General features: G+C 50.7%; 1 protein-coding gene across 1 annotated transcript in view; it reads left to right on the top strand.

The window, feature by feature from the left end:
* Positions 1-1,975: 1,975 nt before the first annotated feature.
* TPP1 (tripeptidyl peptidase 1) overlaps positions 1,976-22,774 on the top strand; it is a 112,146-nt gene continuing 91,347 nt past the window's right edge. The window contains exons 1-3 of the mRNA XM_026657754.2: positions 1,976-1,985; positions 2,787-2,900; positions 14,484-14,695. Coding sequence (XP_026513539.2) covers positions 1,976-1,985; positions 2,787-2,900; positions 14,484-14,695 — 336 coding nt within the window. The remainder of the gene's footprint in view (positions 1,986-2,786; positions 2,901-14,483; positions 14,696-22,774) is intronic.

The following is a 22,774-nucleotide window of genomic DNA, read 5'->3' as shown; positions in this document are numbered from 1 at the left end:
GCAAATTCGGTTGTATCTTAGGGCTTGGCTGTAGACAATGGATCGTGTGATGTGTCTTGGATGGAAGCTGGAGGCATGTAGGTACGTATAGCGGTCAGTAGGTTTCCGGTATAGGGTGGTGTTTATGTGACCATCACTTATTTGCACTGTAGTGTCCAGGAAGTGGATCTCTTGTGTGGACTGGTCCAGGCTGAGGTTGATGGTGGGGTGGAAATTGTTGAAGTCCAGGTGGAATTCTTCAATTGAACTTAAGTGTCTCTCACCTGGAGTCTAATGAACGAGGTCAGATGGAAAGACACACACAGCTTGAACAAAGGGGTTCACTACAGCTTGTCTGGGTGCTGGGCTGACCAGGATGGTCTGTGCTTTAATCTTCGTTTCTCTGGACTTAGAAGGGCTTCCTGTGCTGTGTGCCACTGACTAATAAACCCAACTGCTGTGACAACACTGTCTGAGTGTCCGTGCGAGTGCTTGGTGAGGTGCATTCATCCCTGCAGAGTGGACAAGTCTCTAGCAGGAGTCTGTCTCAATGAGACGTGCTGAACAGAGCTCATGCTGTGAAATAGGAGCGCTGCAGCCCCAGAAGTCCAGTCTAAGGAGGTTGCGAGACTGCATGGCTAACCCCTGGAGGAAGAGTGAGACCCCTGGGGAGAGGGGTCTGGCACACTAAAGGGCATCAGTATTGAGGAACAGCGGGGTGCTAGGAGCACATGGGGCAACTGGGAACAACAGGGTTCTAGAAGTGAGGCACAGAGGGCTTCTGGGGATGGGAACATGGGGCACTGGGGTAACTGGGAACAAGGGGGGCTGGGTGCAGGGTCACAGGGTACTGGGGTAGCTGGAAACAGTGAGATGCTGGGGACAGGGACAGGGGCACTGGGATAACTGGGAACAGTGGGGGGCTGGGGGCAGGGACACAGGTTATCACACTAGCCTTGGACTTGGGAGACCTGGTTTCAGTTCCCTGCTTGGTCATAGGATTCCCATGTGATCTTGGGCAAGTCCCATGAACCAGGCCAGTCCTCCATTCCTATCTGTGCAGGGATGCTAGGGGCGGATTTGGATTGTTGGAGCACAAATGTCCCAGGCAGCTCAGTGGAGCTCTAGGGACATAACTGGGGCAACAGTAGGATCAGAGGGGGTTTGTGATGGGTTACCCCCCCAAACTCCGGGATGCCACCTGATGTACTGGGGTCCCACTGAGCCCGCCCGTACCACCAGCCTGGGCTCCCTCACCCTGCCCTGCAGTGCCAGGCCCTCAAGCCTCCTCCAGCACACTCACAGGTAGGGACCCACCCAGCTGCAGAAAGACAGACACTGAGATCAGCTCTGTGTGGGAAGACTCAGCTCGGGGATTGCCCAGCACGCAAGTGCACACCCCCTCTGGAGTGTAAACCCAGAATTGCATTGTCTTGTGCTGCACAGAGAACTGTACAGCGCAAACTCATGAAATTCGCTCCCTCCCTCAGTGTGGAGGAAGAGATGCACAGCTTCCCCCCAAAGTTATGAATCGCACAAACTGGGTTTTAGAAAACAAAACAAGTTTATTAACTAGAAATAATAGATTTTAAGTGATTATAAGAGATACCAAACAGATCAAAGTAGATTACTGAGCAAATAAAGCAAACACACAAACTAAGCTCAATACACTAAAGAAACTGGCTACAAGTAGTAATTTCTCACCCTAAATGTTGTTTTAAGCAGGTTGCAGAGGTTCTTGAAGACAAACTTCTTTTGCTTGCAGCTTAGAATTCCAGATATTCCTTTTACAGGCCAGACACCTTCTAGCCTGGGTCCAGTTCCTCCCCAGTTCAGTCTTAGGTGTTTTAGCAGTCATCTTGGGCAGGGATTCAGTGAAGAACCAACCCCTGATTAACTCACTCCCCAGCCTTAAATAAGTTTATATATGGTGGGATCCTTTCTTTCCCAGTTTGATCCCCACCCCCTACTAATGAAAAAATACCAGCAGTCCAAGATGGTGTCAAGTACCAAGTGACATGATCACATGACCTTGCAGTGTCAAAGCAGTATCCCAGGAAGCTTCTCAGGAAGGTGGGAGATTAGCATCTTCAAAGACCTATTGTTCTCCCTAATGGTTTATTGACTAACCAGCCAGACTGATTGCATTTTGTCTGGTGGGTGTTCCCCAGGTGCAAACACTTTTGATACATAGTCAATATTCCTAACTTCAGATACAGACATGATACATGCATACAAATAGGATAATCACATTCAGTAAATCATAACCTTTCCAATGATATCTCACATGACCAATCTTGCATGAAACACATCTCAGTTATGCCATATTCATATCATAACAATATCTCTATGAAGAATATGGGGCGTAGTGTCACAGGGTTAGTAGGGTTCCAAGGAGGCAGTGTCGAGGACATCAGTTGGAAGCATAGTTGGGGGTCACTGGGGCTCCAGGGGAGGCTGAGACATACGGACTGATCACAGTGAGCCAAGGATGTAACCCAGGCTTCCAGCCCCTCACCTTCCGCCTTACCCACTATCCTCTGCTCCCCCGCCACCAGAGGCAGGGATAGAACCCAGGTGTCCTGGCTCTCAGGCACCGCCACACATACACTTCGACCCACTTGATCTCTCTCCACATGACAGTGGCAGTCCTTAGGGTTGTCTCGAAGATTTGCCAGTGTTCCCCAGGAGCCGTGCGGTTTCATTCATGCGCACACACACCCATGCTCTCTCCCGACCCTCTTCATCCCTTCCCCTCTTTCTGGGGTGTCACTGCAACACTCATGCTGTCTTCACTCTCCTCCAAGGCACCGTGGTGGTGAGCATCCAGGCCACACACGCAGGGGGCTCCTCAGGGCGCATCACCTACAGCATTGTGAGTGGCAATGAGAAGAATGCTTTCCTCATCCAGCCCAGCTCAGGTATGTGGAGCAGGAGGGAACACAGGAGCGATACTACAGCCTTATGGGAAAGCATAAATGGAGTGATCTGCAGGGCTCCCCAATGCCCTGTCTTTGTGTAGGCCTGCCTGCTTACCTGTACATCTGCCTGGCTCACTCCAGCTGGAAACCCCTAGGCCAGGAGATGAGGCCTTCTGTACAGCAGCTGACTTCATCCCACACAGCATTAGTGCTAATTATTTATCAGATACAATCCCAACCTAGCTCATATGAAATAGATTCAAATGGGCTAACGGAAAGATCTTAAAAGTAATTGTAAACAGGGATTCCTCATCCAGAGGTGTTTCTAGTGGGTTCTGCAGGTATCTATTGTCAGCCCAATGCTATTCAATATCTTCATCATTCTTCCATTTCTGGAAGAAAATACAAAGTAACAGCTGAGAGAACAGGCAGGCGACACAAACATTGGTGGAGTGGTAAATAATGGTGGGGACAGGTCAGTGCTACGGAGCGACCTGGATCACTAGTAAGGTGAGCTCATTTGCACAGCATGTTATTTAATGCAGCCAATACCCGGTCATCCTTCTAGGCATAAAGGATGCAAAACAGTGATGGTAAGCATATCTATGTGAATCGTGGCAAGCTGGGGTGTACACCTATCCTGCACTAGCCTGCTGCGCACTAAGTGTCCATGTGAAGTCTGCTGCTGCGCATTCAACGTTTCCTTGTGCCCTTTGATTTACCCTGCTGTGAAATGGGAGTAGAGCAAAGTGCACTAGGGAACAGGTAGTGTGGAGCAGGCTAGTGTGGGGTAGATTTAGTGTTAGTTTAGACTAGCCCACTGAAAAGGACTTGGAGTCCTGGTGGAATCCAGCCGAACATGAGCTCCCAGAGTGGTGCTCTAGCTGAGAGGGCAAACACGACCCTGGGGGTCTGGATAAGCAGGGTAGTATCCAGTAGGAGCAAGGAGGTGATATTACCCCTATACAGGATCAGTGAGACCATCACTGGACACTTAAGAACCGCACTACCTCCAGGACTGCACTAGTACCATTGGTCCGGACAGCAGGACCCCACGGACACTGGGACACACAGAGACCTACACAACACCAGAGGATATATTCCTTCCTTACCCGCAGTCTCCCCTCCTCTCCAGCCCAGCCCTCCTGAGGGACATTACTAGAGTGCAGGAGGATACTACTTCAGTGTGCCAGGAGTCGTCTCCTCTCCAACCATCAGGCAGGAGTGCTCCTGTACCAATGGCCTCGCCATTACCAGAGGAGCAGGTTTTGGACTTGGATGAGTCAGATGTGCTGGCTGCTCTGGTATTTTCATGGAGAGACGCTCGCTATCCTCCAGATACGCCTTCTCTAGGGACTGCTAGCACCTGATCTCATGGAGTCCTCCACAAATGACTGACCCCTCTTTCTGGCCTTACTGGGGACTATGGGATTCTAAGGCAGATGCCCAGGTCCTCTCCTCTCCTTTTTGCCACCAACCAGATATGTCAGTGTCTGAAGGGGAAGATACTCTCCTGGATCCACAGGTACCGACAGTTCCAATCGAAGTCTCATCCTCATCCACGGACAAAGCAGCCACTCCTTCCTCTCCATCTCTGCTGGACGACCATCGGCCGTACCAGGAGTTACTGCAAAGAGTTGCCAATGACTCCAGATACTACTGGAGGAAGCCCAGGACCCACAACACTGGTTCCTAGATATCTTGCAACTTCAAGAACCAAATACAGTGGCCCTTCCAGTTAATGAGGCCACTAGAACTGGCTAATGGGGCTGGCACACACCAGCATCCTACGCCCCACACCTAAGACAGCCAAGACCTGCCATTTTGTCCCCACCAAGGGAGACAAATGTTTGTTCTCCAATCCCATCCCCAACTCACTGGTGGTACCGGCAGCTACAGAAAGGGCTAGGTCGCAATATCTAAGGACGACCCCAACAAACAAGAGCTCAAAGAGGCTGGGACTCTTGAGGAAGGTCTCTTGCTCCGTGAGACTACAATTTTGCCTTGCTAACTGTTAGGGAAATACGACTTTAACAACTATTCCAGGCTGGTGAACTTTAAGGACTAATTTCCCCAAAGGACGGAGCGCAATTTCAGTCCTTCGTAGAGGAGGGCAAGTGAGTGGTGAAAACAGTCCTTCAGGGTGCATTGGATGCAGCAAATACAGCCTCCAGAAATCTGGTCACTGGTATAGTCTTGAGAAGGGATTCTTGGTTACAATTGTCAGGATTTCCCAGGGAGGTCCAGAGCGCCATTCAGGATGTTCCCTCTGATGAATAAAATCTCTTTAATGAGAAGTCAGATGAGTCCCTACGCTCATGAAAGTACTTGAAATCGACCCTGTGCTCCCTGGGATCTACACATCAGTCCCCAGAAGGAAACACCAGAGACAAACCTATAAATCAAGGCCATCTCCTCCTCATGTGTTCTACTACCGGCGTGCAGCTAAGCCTCCATGGAAATGCCAGAGGGTTCAGAGACCTCACTTCTCAGCCCCTTTACCAACACACCCTCTACACATTCCCAGTCACCTGCTACGGGCCACTGGTCAAGACTCACCTACCACCCCTGATGGCACAACCTCTTCCCCCATTATTTTGGGGACCTTCTCATGCTCTTCATCCACAACTGGCAGCTGATCACCACAGACAGTTGAGTCTTGGAGATTATCCAACAGGAATAATCCATAGAGTTCCTCTCCTCCTCCTCCCTCACAAACCCTTTCCTAGTCGTCCTCCTTCAAGGATTGCTCTCACAAGGTGCTTCTTCAACAGGATGCAAAATCCCTCCTACACTAAGAGACAATAGCAGGTGCCCCACCTCAGCATCAAGGGGAAGAGTTCTACTCTCCATATTTCCTAGTCCCCAAAAAAGAAGGAAGGTGGAGACCTGTTCTGGACCTTCGGCAACTCGTCATCTTTGAAATTCGAAATTCAGGAGGATTATATTGGCGTGAGTAATCCCCTCACCTTCAGGAGGAGATGTGGTGCACGGCTCTCGACTTCCTTATAGACATTCACCCCTCCCACAGGAGGTTCCTTCAGTTTATGGTGGGCCAGGAACATTTCCAATTCTGAGTCTTTCCCTTTGGGCTAGTGACAGTGTTCACAGAAGTTTTCGCTGGGGTGGCAGCCCAGATGAGACATCAGGGCTACACAGATTTCCTATACGTGAACTACTGGCTCCTGATAGGCTCCTCCTGCCAGGAGATCAGGTCAGCAACAGAGTTTCTCCAGAGTTCACCAAACTCCTAACAACGTCAGCCCACCACCCCATTCAAGATCCCCCCTTCTCTGACCTCCTAACTCAGGAGGGGGGCAGAATCAGACACCCCAACCCAGGCTCACTCCACCTCATGGACAGGTGTTTGGATGGGATTGGAAATAGAAAATTCCTGCTTGGCTCCTGGTCAAGCTATCCTTAGCCAAAGTAGGAAAGATTCGACTAGGACCTGCTACCTGGCCAAATGGAAGTGCTTCTCTGCACGGGGCACAAACAATCAACATTCTCCAGTCACTGCAAATATTCTGATCGTCTTTGATTATCTCCTGTCCCTAAGGCTCTCAGTTCTCTTAGTTCATTGTGCATCCACCTCACAGTGATTAATGCCTCCCTCCCTCCGGCAGACGGATAGTCTGTCTCCACCCACCCAGTTACAATTCGGTTTATGAAGGGCCTGATCAGGATCTTCCACCAGCCTACATCTCAAAGGGACCTTAATCTCATCCTGTCGACATTCATTAAACCACCCTTTCAATCCTTGGTCTGCATGGGCCCAACCTGTCCATAAAAATTGTATTTTTAGTGGCTCTCACTTCAGGAGGAGGGCTAGCTCAGGGGTTTGAGCGTTGGCCTGCTAAACCCAGCGTTGTGAGTTCAATCCTTGAGGGGGTCATTTAAGTGTCTGGGGCAAAAATCTGTCTGGGGATTGGTCCTGCTTTGAGCAGGGGGTTGGACTAGATGACCTCCTGAGGTCCCTTCCAACCCTGATATTCTATGATTCAGCCAGGAGTGGCAGCAAGGTAGGAGCCATCATGGCAGACCCTCTGTATACAGTTTTTCACAAAGAGAAGGTTTCCCTTCACCTGCATCCTAAATTTCTCCCCATAGTTGTTTCTGAATTCCACATCAACCAGAGTATCCACTTACCCGTCCTTTTTCTGAAACCCCATGTATCACGGAGTCCCCGGGCGATGCTCTGGAACTGCTCCCCACAAAGCCAGTCAGGACTTTAGGGAGCCTCCTCTCCCTTGGAGCAGACTGTCTTCAGGGCAAGAAGCTCACACGGCTTCACCTCCTGGGTCTGACCTTGGAGCATTCAGCATATGCCCCTCCGTGCACTTCCCCCAGGAGTCAGCCCAGGCGGGGTCCTGGGGAAGCCAGAGGGTCCTGCACGCACCCCCACTTCGCAGTCAGACGTGACTCTCAGCCAGCCAGTAAAACAGAGGTTTATTAGATGACAGGAACACGGTCTAAAACAGAGCTTGTAGGTCCAGAGAACCGGATCCCTCAGCCGGGTCCATTCTGGGGTCCCGCAAGCCAGACACCCCCGTCTGCCCTCACTCCCCATCCCCAGCCAGTTCCAAACTGAAACCCCCTCCAGCCCCTCCTCTCTGCTGAGTTCCTTTCCCGGTCCAGGAGGTCACCTGACCTCTTTGTTCTCCCACACCTTTAGCATCCCCTTGCAGGGGGGAAGGGCCTGGCCATTAGTTGCTAGGCGACAGAGGGTCAGCCAGAAACTGAGGCACCCACACAGTATTCAGAGGAAACATTAAGAACAGTCCCACTTCGTCACATCTCTCCCCCTTTCGAGACCGAACTGAGCGAGGTCACTTTAGCCGGTGACCTGGGGAAGTTCGAACCCACCAACGTTCCCATGGATGCCCCATCATCTTTCCCATTCCTTGGTGTGAGTTACACCAGGAAATTCCAGTTTCAGGCCCTCCTGTGGGTCTATTGTTCTTGATGGCGCTTGCAGGCTGCATGTGGGAAGGTTTATGCGGCCCGTGCCCTTTTGCCACCCCAATACCCCTGGGGTTTAAACTGGGTTTGGTTCTTTTCCCAGCGCTCCAGTTTGGAGGGCTGCAATTCGGGCTCTCTTGGTTAAGAGCCCCCATCTGGACCTTGGCCACCCTCTGAACAGGTGTCTCTGTCCCCAGCAGCTTGGCCTCAGCCCCTTGCATTTGACACTGCCACGTCGGAGGAGAGTGGTCAGTATGCACAGTAAAGTGCCGCCCAAATAGATACAGCTGCAGCTTTCTAAGGGCCTGCACCATGGCCGGGCATTTCTTCTCTGAGGCCGCATAGTTCTGCTCCCGGGGCAGCAGTTTCTTGCTCAGGTACCCGATGAGGTGTCTCCCCCACTTAGCATCGGCTTGCATTAGCACCGTGCCCAGCCCTGCGTCTGAGGCATTGGTGACCAGAGCAAAAGGCTTGGCAAAGTCTGGGTTTACCAGATTTACTGGGCCCTGGATTAGAGCCTCCTTCAGTATACAGAGAGCCCTCTAGCACTACTTAGTCCAGACCACCTTGTCTGGCTTCTCCATTTTACATAGCTCAGGGATGGGGCCAGCTAGAGGGCTAACCTGGGGTACAAACCTCCGGTAGCATCCCACCATCCTGATAAAGGCCTGGACTTGTTTCTTGGTCTGGGGAATGGGCCAATCTCTGATCATCTCCACCTTGCACTTCTCAGCTTTTACCGTCAGTCCTGCCTCCTTGAGGCAGTCCAGCACCCTCTTCACCTGGGACACACGTTCCTCCCAGGTCTGGCTAAAGACACACATGTCATCGATGTACGGCAGGGCCAAGTTCTCCAGCCCCCTCAGCTTGTCTAGAATCTTCCCAGGCCTAGTCATGGGGTAGGCATCGGACACTGTGATGGCTTTAAGCTTCCGATAGTCCCCACAAAACCCGATCGTTATCAGGGCCTTTACTTACTACACCTGTCTTCCTTGGGGACCAGCCCCACGGGTGAGGCCCATGTGAACGGCTGGATCACATCTAAAGCCAGTATGTCCTTGACCTCTCTCTCCAGGTTTTGGGCTGCTTTCCCAGTGACTCTGAACAGGGAACACCTGATGGGGAGATTGGCTCCCACCTCAGGGAAGAGATCCACCAGGGGGTCTTCCCCCTTCTCCTCCCAATCCTCCCCTTCCAGGTCCAGGGGTCCCGTCACTTTCTTCCCATACAGCAGCTCGAAAAGGAAGAACCTGTGGATTCCTGGGGCACCACCAGCTGCCTCCTGATTTCCCACAGTTTTACTTCCCCTTGGGGAGCCCATTCCTGGTACAGGAATCCCTTCTCCCACCGGACTCTGTCCCTGCAGCCTTCTCCAAGGGGGTTTGCAGCGCTGTGGCCAGCAAGTTCCCTTAGCTTCTCCAAGGAGGGATCCTTCTGCAGCTCGGTCTGGAATTCAGCTGCTGGGGAAGGGAGTGGGACCTGCTCCCTCTCGCTGGCTGGGCCTGGGGTCACAGCCCCTCTGAGCCCTGTCCCTGGTAGCTTCCTCCCAGCTGTGTAATCACTTCCCAGCAGCACGTCTGGACCAGGCAAACCTGGTTGGCAGTGGACCTGCCCTGCCTGTGTGCCCCCCACTCAGCTGGGGTCTCAGCTCCCATCATGCTCAGCGCTGCCCTTGCTGTCCCAGTGGGGGCAGGCAGCGAGCTCTCTGCTCTGGTCACAGCATCAGAGCCAGCGTGAGCCCCCTCTCCGGTGTGCAGGGGGGCGGGGAGCATCTCTCCGACACACTCAGCCCCAGGGGTCTGGTTACAGGTAGGCAGGTATTCTGAGCCCAGCAGCCCCTCCCTCCTGACAGCTAGGTCATTTGCATTTTCACTGACCATTTCCATCTTAGCCAATTGGTTCCCTGGATTCAAATTCAAATCCTCGGCCGTTACAGGAGCAGGGCCTAGATCCTGTCCCAAAGAGAGACAGTCACCCCCCAACAGGACCTCACAGCCGATATCCTGGAGAACCCCAACAACCAGCCAGCCCGACCCCTCCTGTGTCTGCACAGGGATCCGGGCCATAGGCAGGGCGAGGGCCTTTATCCTGGGGACCCTCACCCAGGTCACACAGCCCCTCAGCATCTGCGGCTGCACCACCCGGGGCCTGACATCAGTTCTCTCTGTCCCAGGGTCTCGCCACCCCAGGCATGTCTCCCCATTGATCACCCCCTTCCGCTCCCACTGGGGGTCCGAGGGGCCTGAGCCCAGGAGACTCCACGCAGACATATAGGCCAGGGCCAGGAGTGGGAGCCTGTCCACCACCCCACCCATCTGGCTGACAGTGTCTATGGCCTTGGGGCCCAGCAAGGGAGCTAGATACCGGGGCCTTTCCGCAGGGTCCCCCAATTCAAATCGCCAGCCTGCTCGAAGGCCGTGTGGTGGGCATCCACATCCCCCCCTCCTTAACCAGGGGCAGCAATTTAGTGTCGAGGTTCCCTGCGGAACTGGCAGCCCGGGGTCTATCCCCACTCACCCTGGGGAAGCCCCCTATGCCTCTCCGCTCCACCATCGCCAGTCCATGCTGCTGTTGCTTTTCCTCCGGCTCTTGCTCTCTCTCACGGTCCTCTCGCTCTCTCGGACTCAGCTCCAGTCCCATCTGTGTCCGACCCCCCGATGGGGAACCCGATCGTTAAGACCCCCATCTGGTTGGGGACCAGACTCTTGGGGATGCCTGGCTACTGCTCCTGCTGCTTCCAGATCCTCTTGTAGCCCCATCTGGGTCAGGAATCTGCTCCTTAGAGCGGTCCTTGTCCTCCAGGTGCATGATTAACTGGGCCATGGTGAACTTCCCAATGTGTAACCCTCTCTTTTTGCACAGGATTACAATGTCCTTCTTAAGGAGATGGTGATAGGCCAACACTCCGCTGTTCCCAAGTTGATTTGGACTCAGAGGCCGTGTACTCTCAGCTCCCCCAGTTTCCAGGAAGAACCCCTAGTGTGCCAGCCCTTCTCGTGGTCACCACCTCTTTACCAGGGTTGAGCTGCAGACTCCTCCACCCCTGGGACCGCTCGCTGCAATCCCCAGGGGAACCCTGTTACAGCAAAAGTCCTTCTCTCTCCCAGGGTCGAGCGGCAGGCTTCTCCACCCCTGAGACTGCTCACTGCATCCTCGGGGGACCCTGTTACTCCAACAGTCCTTCTCGCTGGTCACACACTCCCAGAGGTTAATCACCCCCTGAAACCGTCCCTCTCTGAGCCTTCAGCACGCCTGGTCCTTGTTATCCCCCCTTTGTTTTACTGCTCCCCAGTCACTTACTGCAAGAAGCGCCCTTCACAGGGTGCAGTACATCCCACGGCTGCCACCAGTTGTCACGGAGTCCCCGGGCAATGCTCTGGAACTGCTCCCCACAAAGCCAGTCAGGACTTTGGGGAGCCTCCTCTCCCTCGAAGCAGACTGTCTTCAGGGCAAGGACTGTCTTCACACGGCTTCACCTCCTGGGTCTGACCTTGGAGCATTCAGCATATGCCCCTCCGTGCACTTCCCACAGCGAGTCCGCCCAGGCGGGGTCCTGGGGAAGCCAGAGGGTTCTGCACCCCCACTTCGCAGTCAGTCGTGACTCTTAGCCAGCCAGTAAAACAGAGGTTTATTAGATGACAGGAACACGGTCTAAAACAGAGCTTGTAGGTCCAGAGAACCGGATCCCTCAGCCGGGTCCATTCTGGGGTCCTGCGAGCCAGACACCCCCGTCTGCCCTCACTCCCCATCCCCAGCCAGCTCCAAACTGAAACCCCCTCCAGCCCCTCCTTCTCTGCTGAGTTCCTTTCCTGGTCCAGGAGGTCACCTGACCTCTTTGTTCTCCCACACCTTTAGCATCTCCTTGCAGGCGGGAAGGGCCTGGCCATTAGTTGCTAGGCGACAGAGGGTCGGCCAGAAACTCAGGCACCCACACAGTATTCAGAGGAAACATTAAGAACAGTCTCACTTCGTCACACCATGCTTCTACTGAAGAGAAGAGACTCCACTCCCTCAATGTCCGGCATGCCCTGGCATTCTACCTGCAAAGAACCAAACCCATCAGAAAGTCGCCAGGAGTTTTCATTGCCATAGCAGAAAGATCGTGTGGTCATGCTATATCCTTTCAAAGGATTTCTAAGTGGGTTTTTGGATGCCTCCTAGAGTGCTACAGGTTAGCACACATTCTTCCTTTAGAGGTGTCACAGCTCACTCCATGAGAGCACAGGCTGCTTCTATAGCACCTCTGAAGGAGGTCCCAATGCAAGATATTTGCATGGAGGCCACCTGAAGCTCCATCCACTTATTTGCTACACTACGCATTAGTTCACAGCTCTGCAGAGGATACAGCAGTGGCATCTGCAGTACTCCAAGCATCTTCGTCTCTGGCTTTCTCACACCCACCTCCAGTCTGAGCACTGCTTGTCAATCACCCACATGTGGAATACACGTAGGGACCAGCCCTCGAAGAAGTGGAGGTTACTTACTGTAACTGGCAGCTCTTTGAGATATGTGGCCCCTATCTGTATTCCACTCTCCGCCCTCCATGCGCTCTGCTTTGGACCCTGTTGAATTCAAAGAAGAGGAACTGGAGAGGTGTCGGCCTGCACTGTCTCTTATACCCTCAGTCGGGAGCCTGAGGAGACCTACTGCAGACGTGTAGGTCAATGGACACTGCTTGTAAGAATTTCCAGACTCGGGCATGTGGCGCGCATACATACCCACATGTGGAACACAGAGAAGGACTGTACATCTCATGCATCCGACGAAGTGGGCATTCACCCACGAAAGCTTATGCTCCAATACATCTGTTAGTCTTAAAGGTGCCACAGGACTCTCTGTTGCTTTGTACATCTCAAAGAGCTTCCAGTTACAGTAAAGAACTTCCATGTCTTACATGGTGAAGGACAGGCAGAGCTGTGTGTCTCTGCATACTGCTGACCCTTGAGTCCACGTCGTCTGACCAGTTCACCTAGTGGCTGCATGTAGATGTTGAAAAGGACCGGAGAGAGAACTGATCCTTGTGGGACTCCACAGGTGAGGGGTCTGGTGGTGGAGGTGCAGTTTCCCATCAGTACTCATTGGGTGCATCCCTCCAGGGAGGATTCAAACCATTTTAGTGCATTCCTCTGGGCTCCTGCCACCTCTCAGGTGAAACAGCAGTAACTCATGGTTGACAGTGTCAAATGTTGCAGAGATTCCCAAGAGGATGAGAGTGCATGTCTGCCCTCTAACCATTGACAGCAGGAGATCATCCATCAGTGCCACTAGAGCATTTTTCAGTTCCATATGCCTGACTCCAGATTGTGCTGGATCTAATACATCAGCTTCAGTTAGATGAGCTTCTAGTTGTCCTTTGTCCAACTTCTCTCTATGAGCTTGCTAAGAAATGGGAGATTTGACAGTGAGTGATAGTTGGTTATAACTGACGTATCCAGGTTATGTCAGTGTTGGTCACGCTGTTGCATGTTCAATGGAGGAAGGAAAAAGTCCTCTGAATGAGTCATTGGCCATTACAGTCATGAGTGGCATCAGTTGTTCGTTACTCTCTTTCACCAGCCACAAAGGGCAAGGGTCTGGTGCACAAGTTCTGAGTCAAGATTCCTTTGGAGTGTCCAGAACTTCTTGAGGAGTAAATATACTGGACTCCAGGATTTCAGGCAGGCTGTTGCATGGTGAGTGCAGGCAGGGTGGATCCAGGCTGTCTGAGAAGCCTTCTTGACTATGCATGATCTCTCAGTGCAGTAGAATATAGTCCTTTGCAGCACTTGGTGCTGGGTTCAGATGCAAGTTGTAGGCACTCAGAATTGCTGAAGCAGTTTACCAACCTGGATAGCTCCTGGGGGTGGGATTTGTCAGCTTTAATGGTGCTCATAGGAAGGGTCTCTTGGCCATAGGCTTGGAGACACTTGTTATGTTTCATCCTGTCTGCATCAGTCTTTGTTTTCTGCTTTGGCACTTAAATTTCTGCCCTACTCTCTTCATCTGGCTCAGGTTGTCAGCAAACCAAGGAAAGCTGTGTGGGCGATGGGGAGGAAGAGGCTCTTTGGGGTCAATGTGTTGCTGGTTGAGGCTAGTGTGGAATGGTAACAATTCACCAGGTCCTCATCCTGTGGGTGGAGTGCTGCTGTCCTTTAGTTGTCTTTGAAATTTAGTGGAGTCCCTGAGTCTTTGCAACTGAATCAGGATCATAGGTCTGTCTTGTTGCCTGGCAAAGCAGTGACCACTACCTTAATGAGGTGACAGTCTGTGCAGGACATTGGCTGGGTTGTGATGTCTTTGATCTTGACATCTAGGCTGAAGATGGCAGCAATTCCTGGACTTGCCCCAAACTCCCTGTGTGACCTTGGGCCAGTTCTCTGGTCCCTGGACGTCCTGACTGTGTAGGGGGTTAGCAGCTTTGCCCTGCCGCACAGGAGTGTGAGGAGAAATGCAGTAACAATTGTGAAGCAACCTGTACTGCAGTGCTGGGGTCACAGATGTGCCACAGATAGCTGGATAGATATGTGGGTGCGTGGAGATGTTTGTGTATGGATGTGTACACATGCATGGGCCTGCGCACCATCTCAGTCAGCTTGGTGACCCTGGGACTCCATGCACGGGCTCACCCCCATCCTCTCCCAGGTGCCATCTCGGTGCAGGACTCCAGCAGCCTGGACTTCGAATCAAGCCCTCGGCTGCGCCTCGTGGTTCAAGCAGAGACTGCCACCTCCTTTGGCTTCATGGCCGTGAACCTCAACCTGCAGGATGTGAATGATAACTTGCCACGCTTCCAGCTGCAGAACTACGTGGCCTTTATCTGGGAGTCACAGAGCTACGACTCCCCCGTCATACAGGTACCACCGGGGGGGAGCCCCAGGATGGGGCGATGGGAGCCTCACACGTGAGCTCTGAACACCAGAGTGCAGGGGGTCTGTGGGTGGGAAGGGGAGGGCACTGGGCTGGATAGGCCCATTGGTCTGATGGGGGGGAGAAATCGAGGCTGGATGGGCCCATTAATCTGATCGAGGGGGGAACTGAGTCTAGAAGGGCCCATTGGTCTGATCCGGGTGGGGGTGTGGAATCAGGGTTGGATGGGCCCATTGGTCTGATCAGGGGGGAGGGTCAGGGTTGGATGGGCCCATTGGTCTGATCGGGGGGGGGAGGGTCAGGGCTGGATGAGCCCATTGTTCTGATCGGGGAGGGGAATCAGGGCTGGATGGGCCCATTGGTCTGACCAGGGGGGCGGAACAGGGCCAGATGGGCCCAGTGGACTGATGGGGGGGTGGGGAATGGGGGTGGCTGGGACCATTGGTGTGATCGCAAGGGGGGGTGAATTGAGGCTGGATGGGACTATTGGTCTGATCCGGGGCGGGGGTGGGGAATCAGGATTGCCTGGCCCCATTGGCCTGGCCTGGGGGGTATAAATTGGGCCTGGATGGGCCCATTGATCTGATCTGGGGGAAGGTCACGGTTGGATGGGCCCATTGGTCTGATTGGGGGGAGGGAATCGGGGCTGGATGGACCCATTGGTCTGACCAGGGGGCGGAACAGGGCCGGATGGGCCCATTGGGCTGATTGAGGGAGGGAAAATCAGGGTTGGATGGGCTCATTGCTCTGATCGGCGGGGGTGGGGGTGCAAACAGGGTTTGGATGGGCTCATTGGTCTGAGGTGGGGAGTGTAAATTGGGGCTGGATTGGCCCATTGGTCTGATCCAGGGGGTGTAAATTGGGGCTGGAACGGTCCATTGGTCTTAGCCGGAAACATGAAATTGGGGCCTGAGTGGCCCACGGGTCTGAGCTGGAAGCGTGAGATTGGGGCCGGAATGGCCCGTGGGTCTGAGCCGGAAGTGTGAGATCAGAACTGAAATGGCCCGTGGGTCTGAGCCAGAAGCGTGAGATCGGCGCCAGAGTGGCTTATTGCAACTTGAGACCATTGCTCCTTGTTCTGTCATCTGCTACCACTGAGAACAGCCGAGCTCCATCCTCTTTGGAACCCCCCTTCAGGTAGTTGAAGGCTGCTATCAAATCCCCCCTCATTCTTCTCTTCTGTAGACTAAATAACCCCAGTTCCCTCAGCCTCTCCTCGTAAGTCATGTGCCCCAGCCCCCCTAATCATTTTCATTGCATTTACTGGGCTATCCAGTTTATTGCACTGAGTGCGACATGTATGATTACCTGCCCTGTGGGCGGGTGGCGTATGTGTGCAAGCGGTGCAAGGAGCTCCTGGCCCTCAGAGACCGCATACTGGCCAGGGTGGCGGAACTGGAGGAGCTAAGGGAGGCAGAGAGGTATGTTGATGAGGCTTTCCAGGACACTGTAGAATTGTCCCACCTCCGGTCAGACAGCCCCTGCGCTGTTGAGGAGGATGAAAGGCCCAGGGAAGCAGAGCAGTCAACGGGAGCAGAGGGAAACCTTCCCATAGTTGGGACCCTCCTTCCAGACGGTGCTGGGGTTGCCTCTCGCACTGAGGTTACCTCTCCGGGGGAGGGAACTCCAGTCACTAGGAAAAGGCAGGTGTTAGTAATGGGAGATTCGATCATTAGAAACGTAGATAGCTGGGATTGTGATGACCAGGAGAACCGTATGGTGACTTGCCTGCCTGGTGCGAAGGTTGCGGATCTCTCGAGGCATCTAGACAGACTTATGTGTAGTGCTGGGAAGGAGCCGGTGGTTGTGATACATGTAGGTACCAATGACATAGGGAAGGGTAGGAGAGACGTCCTGGAGGCCAAATTTAGGCTGCTAGGGAAGAGACTGAAATCCAGGACCTCTATGATGGCATTCTCAGAAATGCTCCCAGTTCCATGCACAGGGCCAGGTAGGCAGGCAGAGCTTCAGAGTCTCAATGCGTGGATGAGATGATGGTGTAGAGAGGAGGGGTTTAGATTCATTAGGAACTGGGGAAACTTTTGGGATGGGGGGAGCCTATACAGGAGAGATGGGCTCCACCTAAACCAGAATGGAACCAGACTGCTGGCACTAAACATTAAAAAGGTTGTAGAGCAGTTTTTAAATTAGGAGATGGGGGAAAGCCGACTGCTGCAGAGGAGCATGTGGATTGGACAGAGACTTCTCTTAGAGGAGAGTCTATTGATAGAGATTCTCTAGGTTATAGTCAGGAACAGAGGATGGAAGAGGATAATGTAAGGGCCAGATCAGATGAGAAACGTTCACATAAAAAAGAATCTGACACATCAGAAAAGGGCAGACAAATAAACAGTGACAAGTTTTTAAAGTGCTTGTACATAAATGCTAGAAGTCTAAATAATAAGATGGGTGAATTAGAGTACCTTGTGATAAAGGAGGATATTGATATAATAGGCATCACAGAAACCTGGTGGACTGAGGACAATCAATGGGACACAATCATTCCGGGGTACAAAATATATCGGAAGGACAGAACAGGTCGTGCAGGTGGGGGAGTGGCACTATATGTGAAAGAAAATGTAGAATCAAATGAAGTAAAAATCTTAAGTGAATCCACATGTTCCATAGAATCTCTATGGATAGTAATTTCATGCTCTAATAAGAATATAACATTAGGTATCTATTATCGACCACCTGACCAGGACAGTGATAGTGATGATGACATGCTAAGGGAAATTAGAGAGGCTATCAAAATAAAGAACTCAATAATAGTGGGGGATTTCAATTATCCCCATATTGACTGGGAACATGTCACCTCAGGACGAAATGCAGAGACAAAATTTCTCGATACTTTAAATGACTGCTTCTTGGAGCAGCTGGTAAAGGAACCCACCAGGGGAGAGGCAACTCTTGATTTAGTCCTGAGTGGAGCGCAGGAGCTGGTCCAAGAGGTAATAATAACAGGACCTCTTGGAAATAGTGACCATAATATAATAACATTTAACATCCCTGTGGTGGGAAGAATATCTCAACAGCCCAACACTGTGGCATTTAATTTCAAAAAGGGGAACTATGCAAAAATGAGGAGGTTAGTTAAACAGAAATTAAAAGGTACAGTGACTAAAGTGAAATCCCTGCAAGCTGCATGGGCGCTTTTTAAAGACACCATAATAGAGGCCCAACTTAAATGTATACCCCAAATTAAGAAACACGGTAAAAAAAATTAAAAAGAGCCACAGTGGCTTAACAACCATGTAAAAGAAGCAGTGACAGATAAAAAGACTTCCTTTAAAAAGTGGAAGTCAAATCCTAGCGAGATAAATAGAAAGGAGCATAAACACTGCCAAATTAAGTGTAAAAATGTAATAAGAAAAGCCAAAGAGGAGTTTGAAGAATGGCTAGCCAAAAACTCAAAAGGTGATAACAAAATGTTTTTTAAGTACATCAGAAGCAGGAAGCCTGCTAAACAACCAGTGGGGCCCCTCGATGATAGAGATAGAAAAGGAGCGCTTAAAGACGATAAAGTCATTGCGGAGAAACTAAACGAATTCTTTGCTTCAGTCTTCACGGCTGAGGATGTTAGGGAGATTCCCAAACCTGAGCCGGCTTTTGTAGGTGACAAATCTGAGGAACTGTCACAGATTGAAGTATCACGAGAGGAGGTTTTGGAATTAATTGATAAACTTAACATTAACAAGTCACCGGGACCAGATGGCATTCACCCAAGGGTTCTGAAAGAACTCAAATGTTAAATTGCAGAACTATTAACTAGGGTTTGTAACCTGTCCTTTAAATCGGCTTCTGTACCCAACGACTGGAAGATAGCAAATGTAATGCCAATATTTAAAAAGGGCTCTAGAGGTGATCCTGGCAATTACAGACCGTTAAGTCTAACGTCAGTACTGGGCAAATTAGTCGAAACCATAGTAAAGAATAAAATTGTCAGACACATAGAAGAACATAAATTGTTGGGCAAAAGTCAACATGATTTCTGTAAAGGGAAATCGTGTCTTACTAATCTATTAGAGTTCTTTGAAGGGGTCAACAAACATGTGGACAAGGGGGATCTAGTGGACATAGTGTACTTAGATTTCCAGAAAGCCTTTGACAAGGTCCCTCACCAAAGGCTCGTACGTAAATTAAGTTGTCATGGGATAAAAGGGAAGGTCCTTTCATGGATTGAGAACTGGTTAAAAGACCGGGAACAAAGGGTAGGAATTAATGGTAAATTCTCAGAATGGGGAGGGGTAACTAGTGGTGTTCCCCAAGGGTCAATCTCAGACCAATCCTATTCAACTTATTCATAAATGATCTGGAGAAAGGGGTAAAAAGTGAGGTGGCAAAGTTTGCAGATGATACTAAACTTCTCAAGATAGTTAATACCAAAGCAGACTGTGAAGAACTTTAAAAAGATCTCACAAAACTAAGTGATTGGGCAACACAATGGCAAATGAAATTTAATGTGGATAAATGTAAAGTAATGCACATTGGAAAAAATAACCCTAACTATACATACAATATGATGGGGGCTAATTTAGCTACAACAAATCAGGAAAAAGATCTTGGAGTCGTCGTGGATAGTTCTCTGAAGATGTCCACGCAGTGTGCAGAAACGGTCAAAAAAGCAAACAGGATGTTAGGAATCATTAAAAAGGTGATAGAGAATAAGACGGAGAATATATTATTGCCCTTATATAAATCAATGGTACGCCCACATCTTGAATACTGCATACAGATGTGGTCTCCTCATCTCAAAAAAGATATACTGGCATTAGAAAAGGTTCAGAGAAGGGCAACTAAAAGTAGATAAGGAAAAGTTATTTACTTATTCCCATAATACAAGAACTAGAGGTCACCAAATGAAATTAATAGGCAGCAGGTTTAAAACAGATAAAAGGAAGTTCTTCTTCACACAGCTCACAGTCAACTTGTGGAACTCCTTACCTGAGGAGGTTGTGAAGGCTAGGACTATAACAGCATTTAAAAGAGAACTGGATAAATTCAAGGAGGTTAAGTCCATTAATGCCTATTAGCCACGATTGGTAAGGAATGGTGTCCGTAGACTCTGTTTGTCAGAGGGTGGAGATGAATGGCAGGAGAGAGGTCACTTGATCATTACCTGTTAGGTCCACTCCCTCTGGGGCACCTGGCATTGGCCACTGTCGGTAGACAGGTTACTGGGCTAGATGGACCTTTGGTCTGACCCAGTACGGCCGTTCTTATGTTCTTATTGCCCTCCGCTGGATTCTCTCCAATTTGACCACATCCCTTCTGTAGTGGGGGGACCAAAACTGGACACAATACTCCAGGTGTAGCCTCACCAGTGCCGAATAGAGGGGAATAATCACTTCCCTCGATCTGCTGGCAATGCTCCTACTAATACAACCCAATATGCCGTTGCCCTTCTTGGCAACAAGGGCACACTGCTGACTCATATCCAGCTTCTCGTCCACTGTAATCCCCAGAACTGCTGCTTAGCCAGTTGGTCCCCAGCCTGTAGCAGTGCATGGGATTCTTCCTTCCTAAGTGCAGGACTCTGCACTTGTCCTTGTTGAACCTCATCAGATTTCTTTTGGCCCAATCCTCCAATTTGTCTAGGTCACTCTGGACCCTATCCCTACCCTCCAACGTATCTATCTCTCACCCCAGCGTAGTGTCATCTGCGAACTTGCTGAGAGTGCAGTTCATCCCATCATCCAGATCATTAATAAAGATGTTGAACAAAACCGGCCCCAGGACCGACTCCTGGGGCACTCCGCTTGATACCAGCTGCCAACTAGACATCGAGCCGTTGCTGGTGCTCAAGAAGGATGAGTCGAGCCAATTCTGTGTGGACTATCAAGCCGTTGATCTCTACCCATTGAGCCCAACAATCTAGCCAGCTATCTATCCACTTTATAGTCCATTCATCCAATCCATACTTCTTTAACTTGCTGGCAAGAATACTGTGAGAGACCATATCAAAAACTTTGCTAAAGTCAAGATATGTCACATCCACTGCTTTCCCCATATCCACAGAGGCAGTTATCTCATCATAGAAGGCATAGATTGAGGCCGGAACAGCCCGTAGGTCTGAGCCAGAAGCGTGAGATCAGGACCAGAGTGGCCCGTGAGTCTGAGTCGGAAGCGTGAGATCAGGGCCAGAGTGGCCCGTGTGTTTGAGCTGGAGTGGCATGTGCATGTGAGCTGGAAGCACGTGATCGGGGCTGGAACGGCCCATGGGTCTGAGCCGGAAGCTGTAACGATGCGGCCTCTGACGGGACACAACTGAGAGTATCAATTCAGGACAAATTGCTTAGAGCAGGGCAGTTAGAGCCCAAGGCTGGGGTTTCTCCACACACAAGCAATTTCCTTAGACATTCCAATTTCCCAGTATCACCACCAGTGGCACTCATTTTGGGGACGAGTGGTTATGAAAACCAATACCCCAGTAAAAGAAAAAAGGTGCCACCGGATTCCTTGTTGTTTTTGTGGATACAGACTAACACGGCTATCCCCTGATACTTGACACCATGCAAGGCACTAAATTTAGTCGTATGGAGTGGAAATCCATCAATCTCAACAAAAAACTCACACAGATACAGACAGACATCATCTTCCTCTCCAAGTGCAAACAGATGGACGTCATACCAAATGGACTGAAGGTAAAAAATCCATTGCAATCGACATACTACACTGACTATGGTGAGAGACTGTGCCACACACTCTCAAAGAAACTGAGGAACCACCTGATTAGCATCCTGTACAGCAGACAGGAGAAGATCAAGAATGAGCTCTCAAAACTGGAGACTCTCATACAAAACCAGCCTCCCACACAAACTTCCACGTGGCTGGATTTTACAAAAATGAGACAAACCATTTACAATGCACACTTCACTTCTCTACAGAGGAAAAAGGACAGTAAACTATCTAAACTCCTACATGCCACAGGCGGCTACAACAGTGGTACCCTCAACTCACCTAACAATATTGTTAATCTATCCAACCACACACTTAGCCCGGCGGAAGAGTCTGTCCTATCTCGGGGACTCTCTTTCTCCCCCACCATCCCCACAAACATGATACAGTTCTGTGGTGATCTGGAAGCCTCCTTTCGTCGTCTCCGACTCAAGGAATATTTTCAACACACCACTGAACAGTGCACTGATCCACAGGAACCCTCCTACCACCACTACAAGAAGAAGAACTCTGCGTGGACTCTTCCTGACAGTCGAAATGACAGACTGGACCTCTACATAGAGTGCTTCCGCAGACGTGCACAGGCTGAAATTGTGAACAAACAGCATCACTTGCCCCATAACCTCAGCCATACAGAACACAATGCCATCCACAGCCTCAGAAACAACTCTGACATTATAATCAAAGGGGGGCTGACAAAGGAGGTGCTGTAGTCATTATGAACAGGAGGCTGCCAGGCAACTCTCCAACACCGCATTCTACAGGCCACTATCCTCCGATCCCAGTGAGGGGTACCAAAAGAAACTACACCATCTGCTCAAGAAACTCACGGCTACAGCACGGGAACAAATCTACATGGACACACCCCCAAAGCCCTGACCAGGGGTATTCTATCTGCTACCCAAGATCCATAAACCTGGAAACCCTTGACGCCCCATCATTTCAGGCATTAGCACTCTTACAGCAGGATTATCTGGCTATTTGGACTCTCTCCTCAGACCCTACGCTACCAGCACTCCCAGCTATCTTTGAGACACCACCGACTTCCTGAGGAAACTACAATGCATTGATGATCTTCCTGAAAACACCATCCTGGCCACCATGGATGTAGAAGCTCTTTACACCAATATTCTGGACAAATTGAAGAAATGGTCTGAGGTAAACGGATGAAGTTTAACAAAGACAAATGCAAAGTGCTCCACTTAGGAAGGAAAAATCAGTTTCACACATACAAAATGGGAAAGAGACTGTCTAGGAAGGAGTACAGCAGAAAGGGATCTAGGGGTTATAGTGGACCACAAGCTAAATATGAGTCAACAGTGTGATGCTGTTGCAAAAAAGGCAAACATGATTCTGGGATGCATTAACAGGTGTGTTGTGAGCAAGAC

This window comes from Terrapene carolina, unplaced genomic scaffold (genome assembly GCF_002925995.2).
Source record: "Terrapene carolina triunguis isolate 2854851 unplaced genomic scaffold, T_m_triunguis-2.0 Scaffold303, whole genome shotgun sequence".
Lineage (NCBI taxonomy): Eukaryota > Metazoa > Chordata > Testudines > Emydidae > Terrapene > Terrapene triunguis.
Note: the sequence above shows the minus strand (reverse complement) of the source record. Positions and strands in the feature narration are given on the sequence as shown.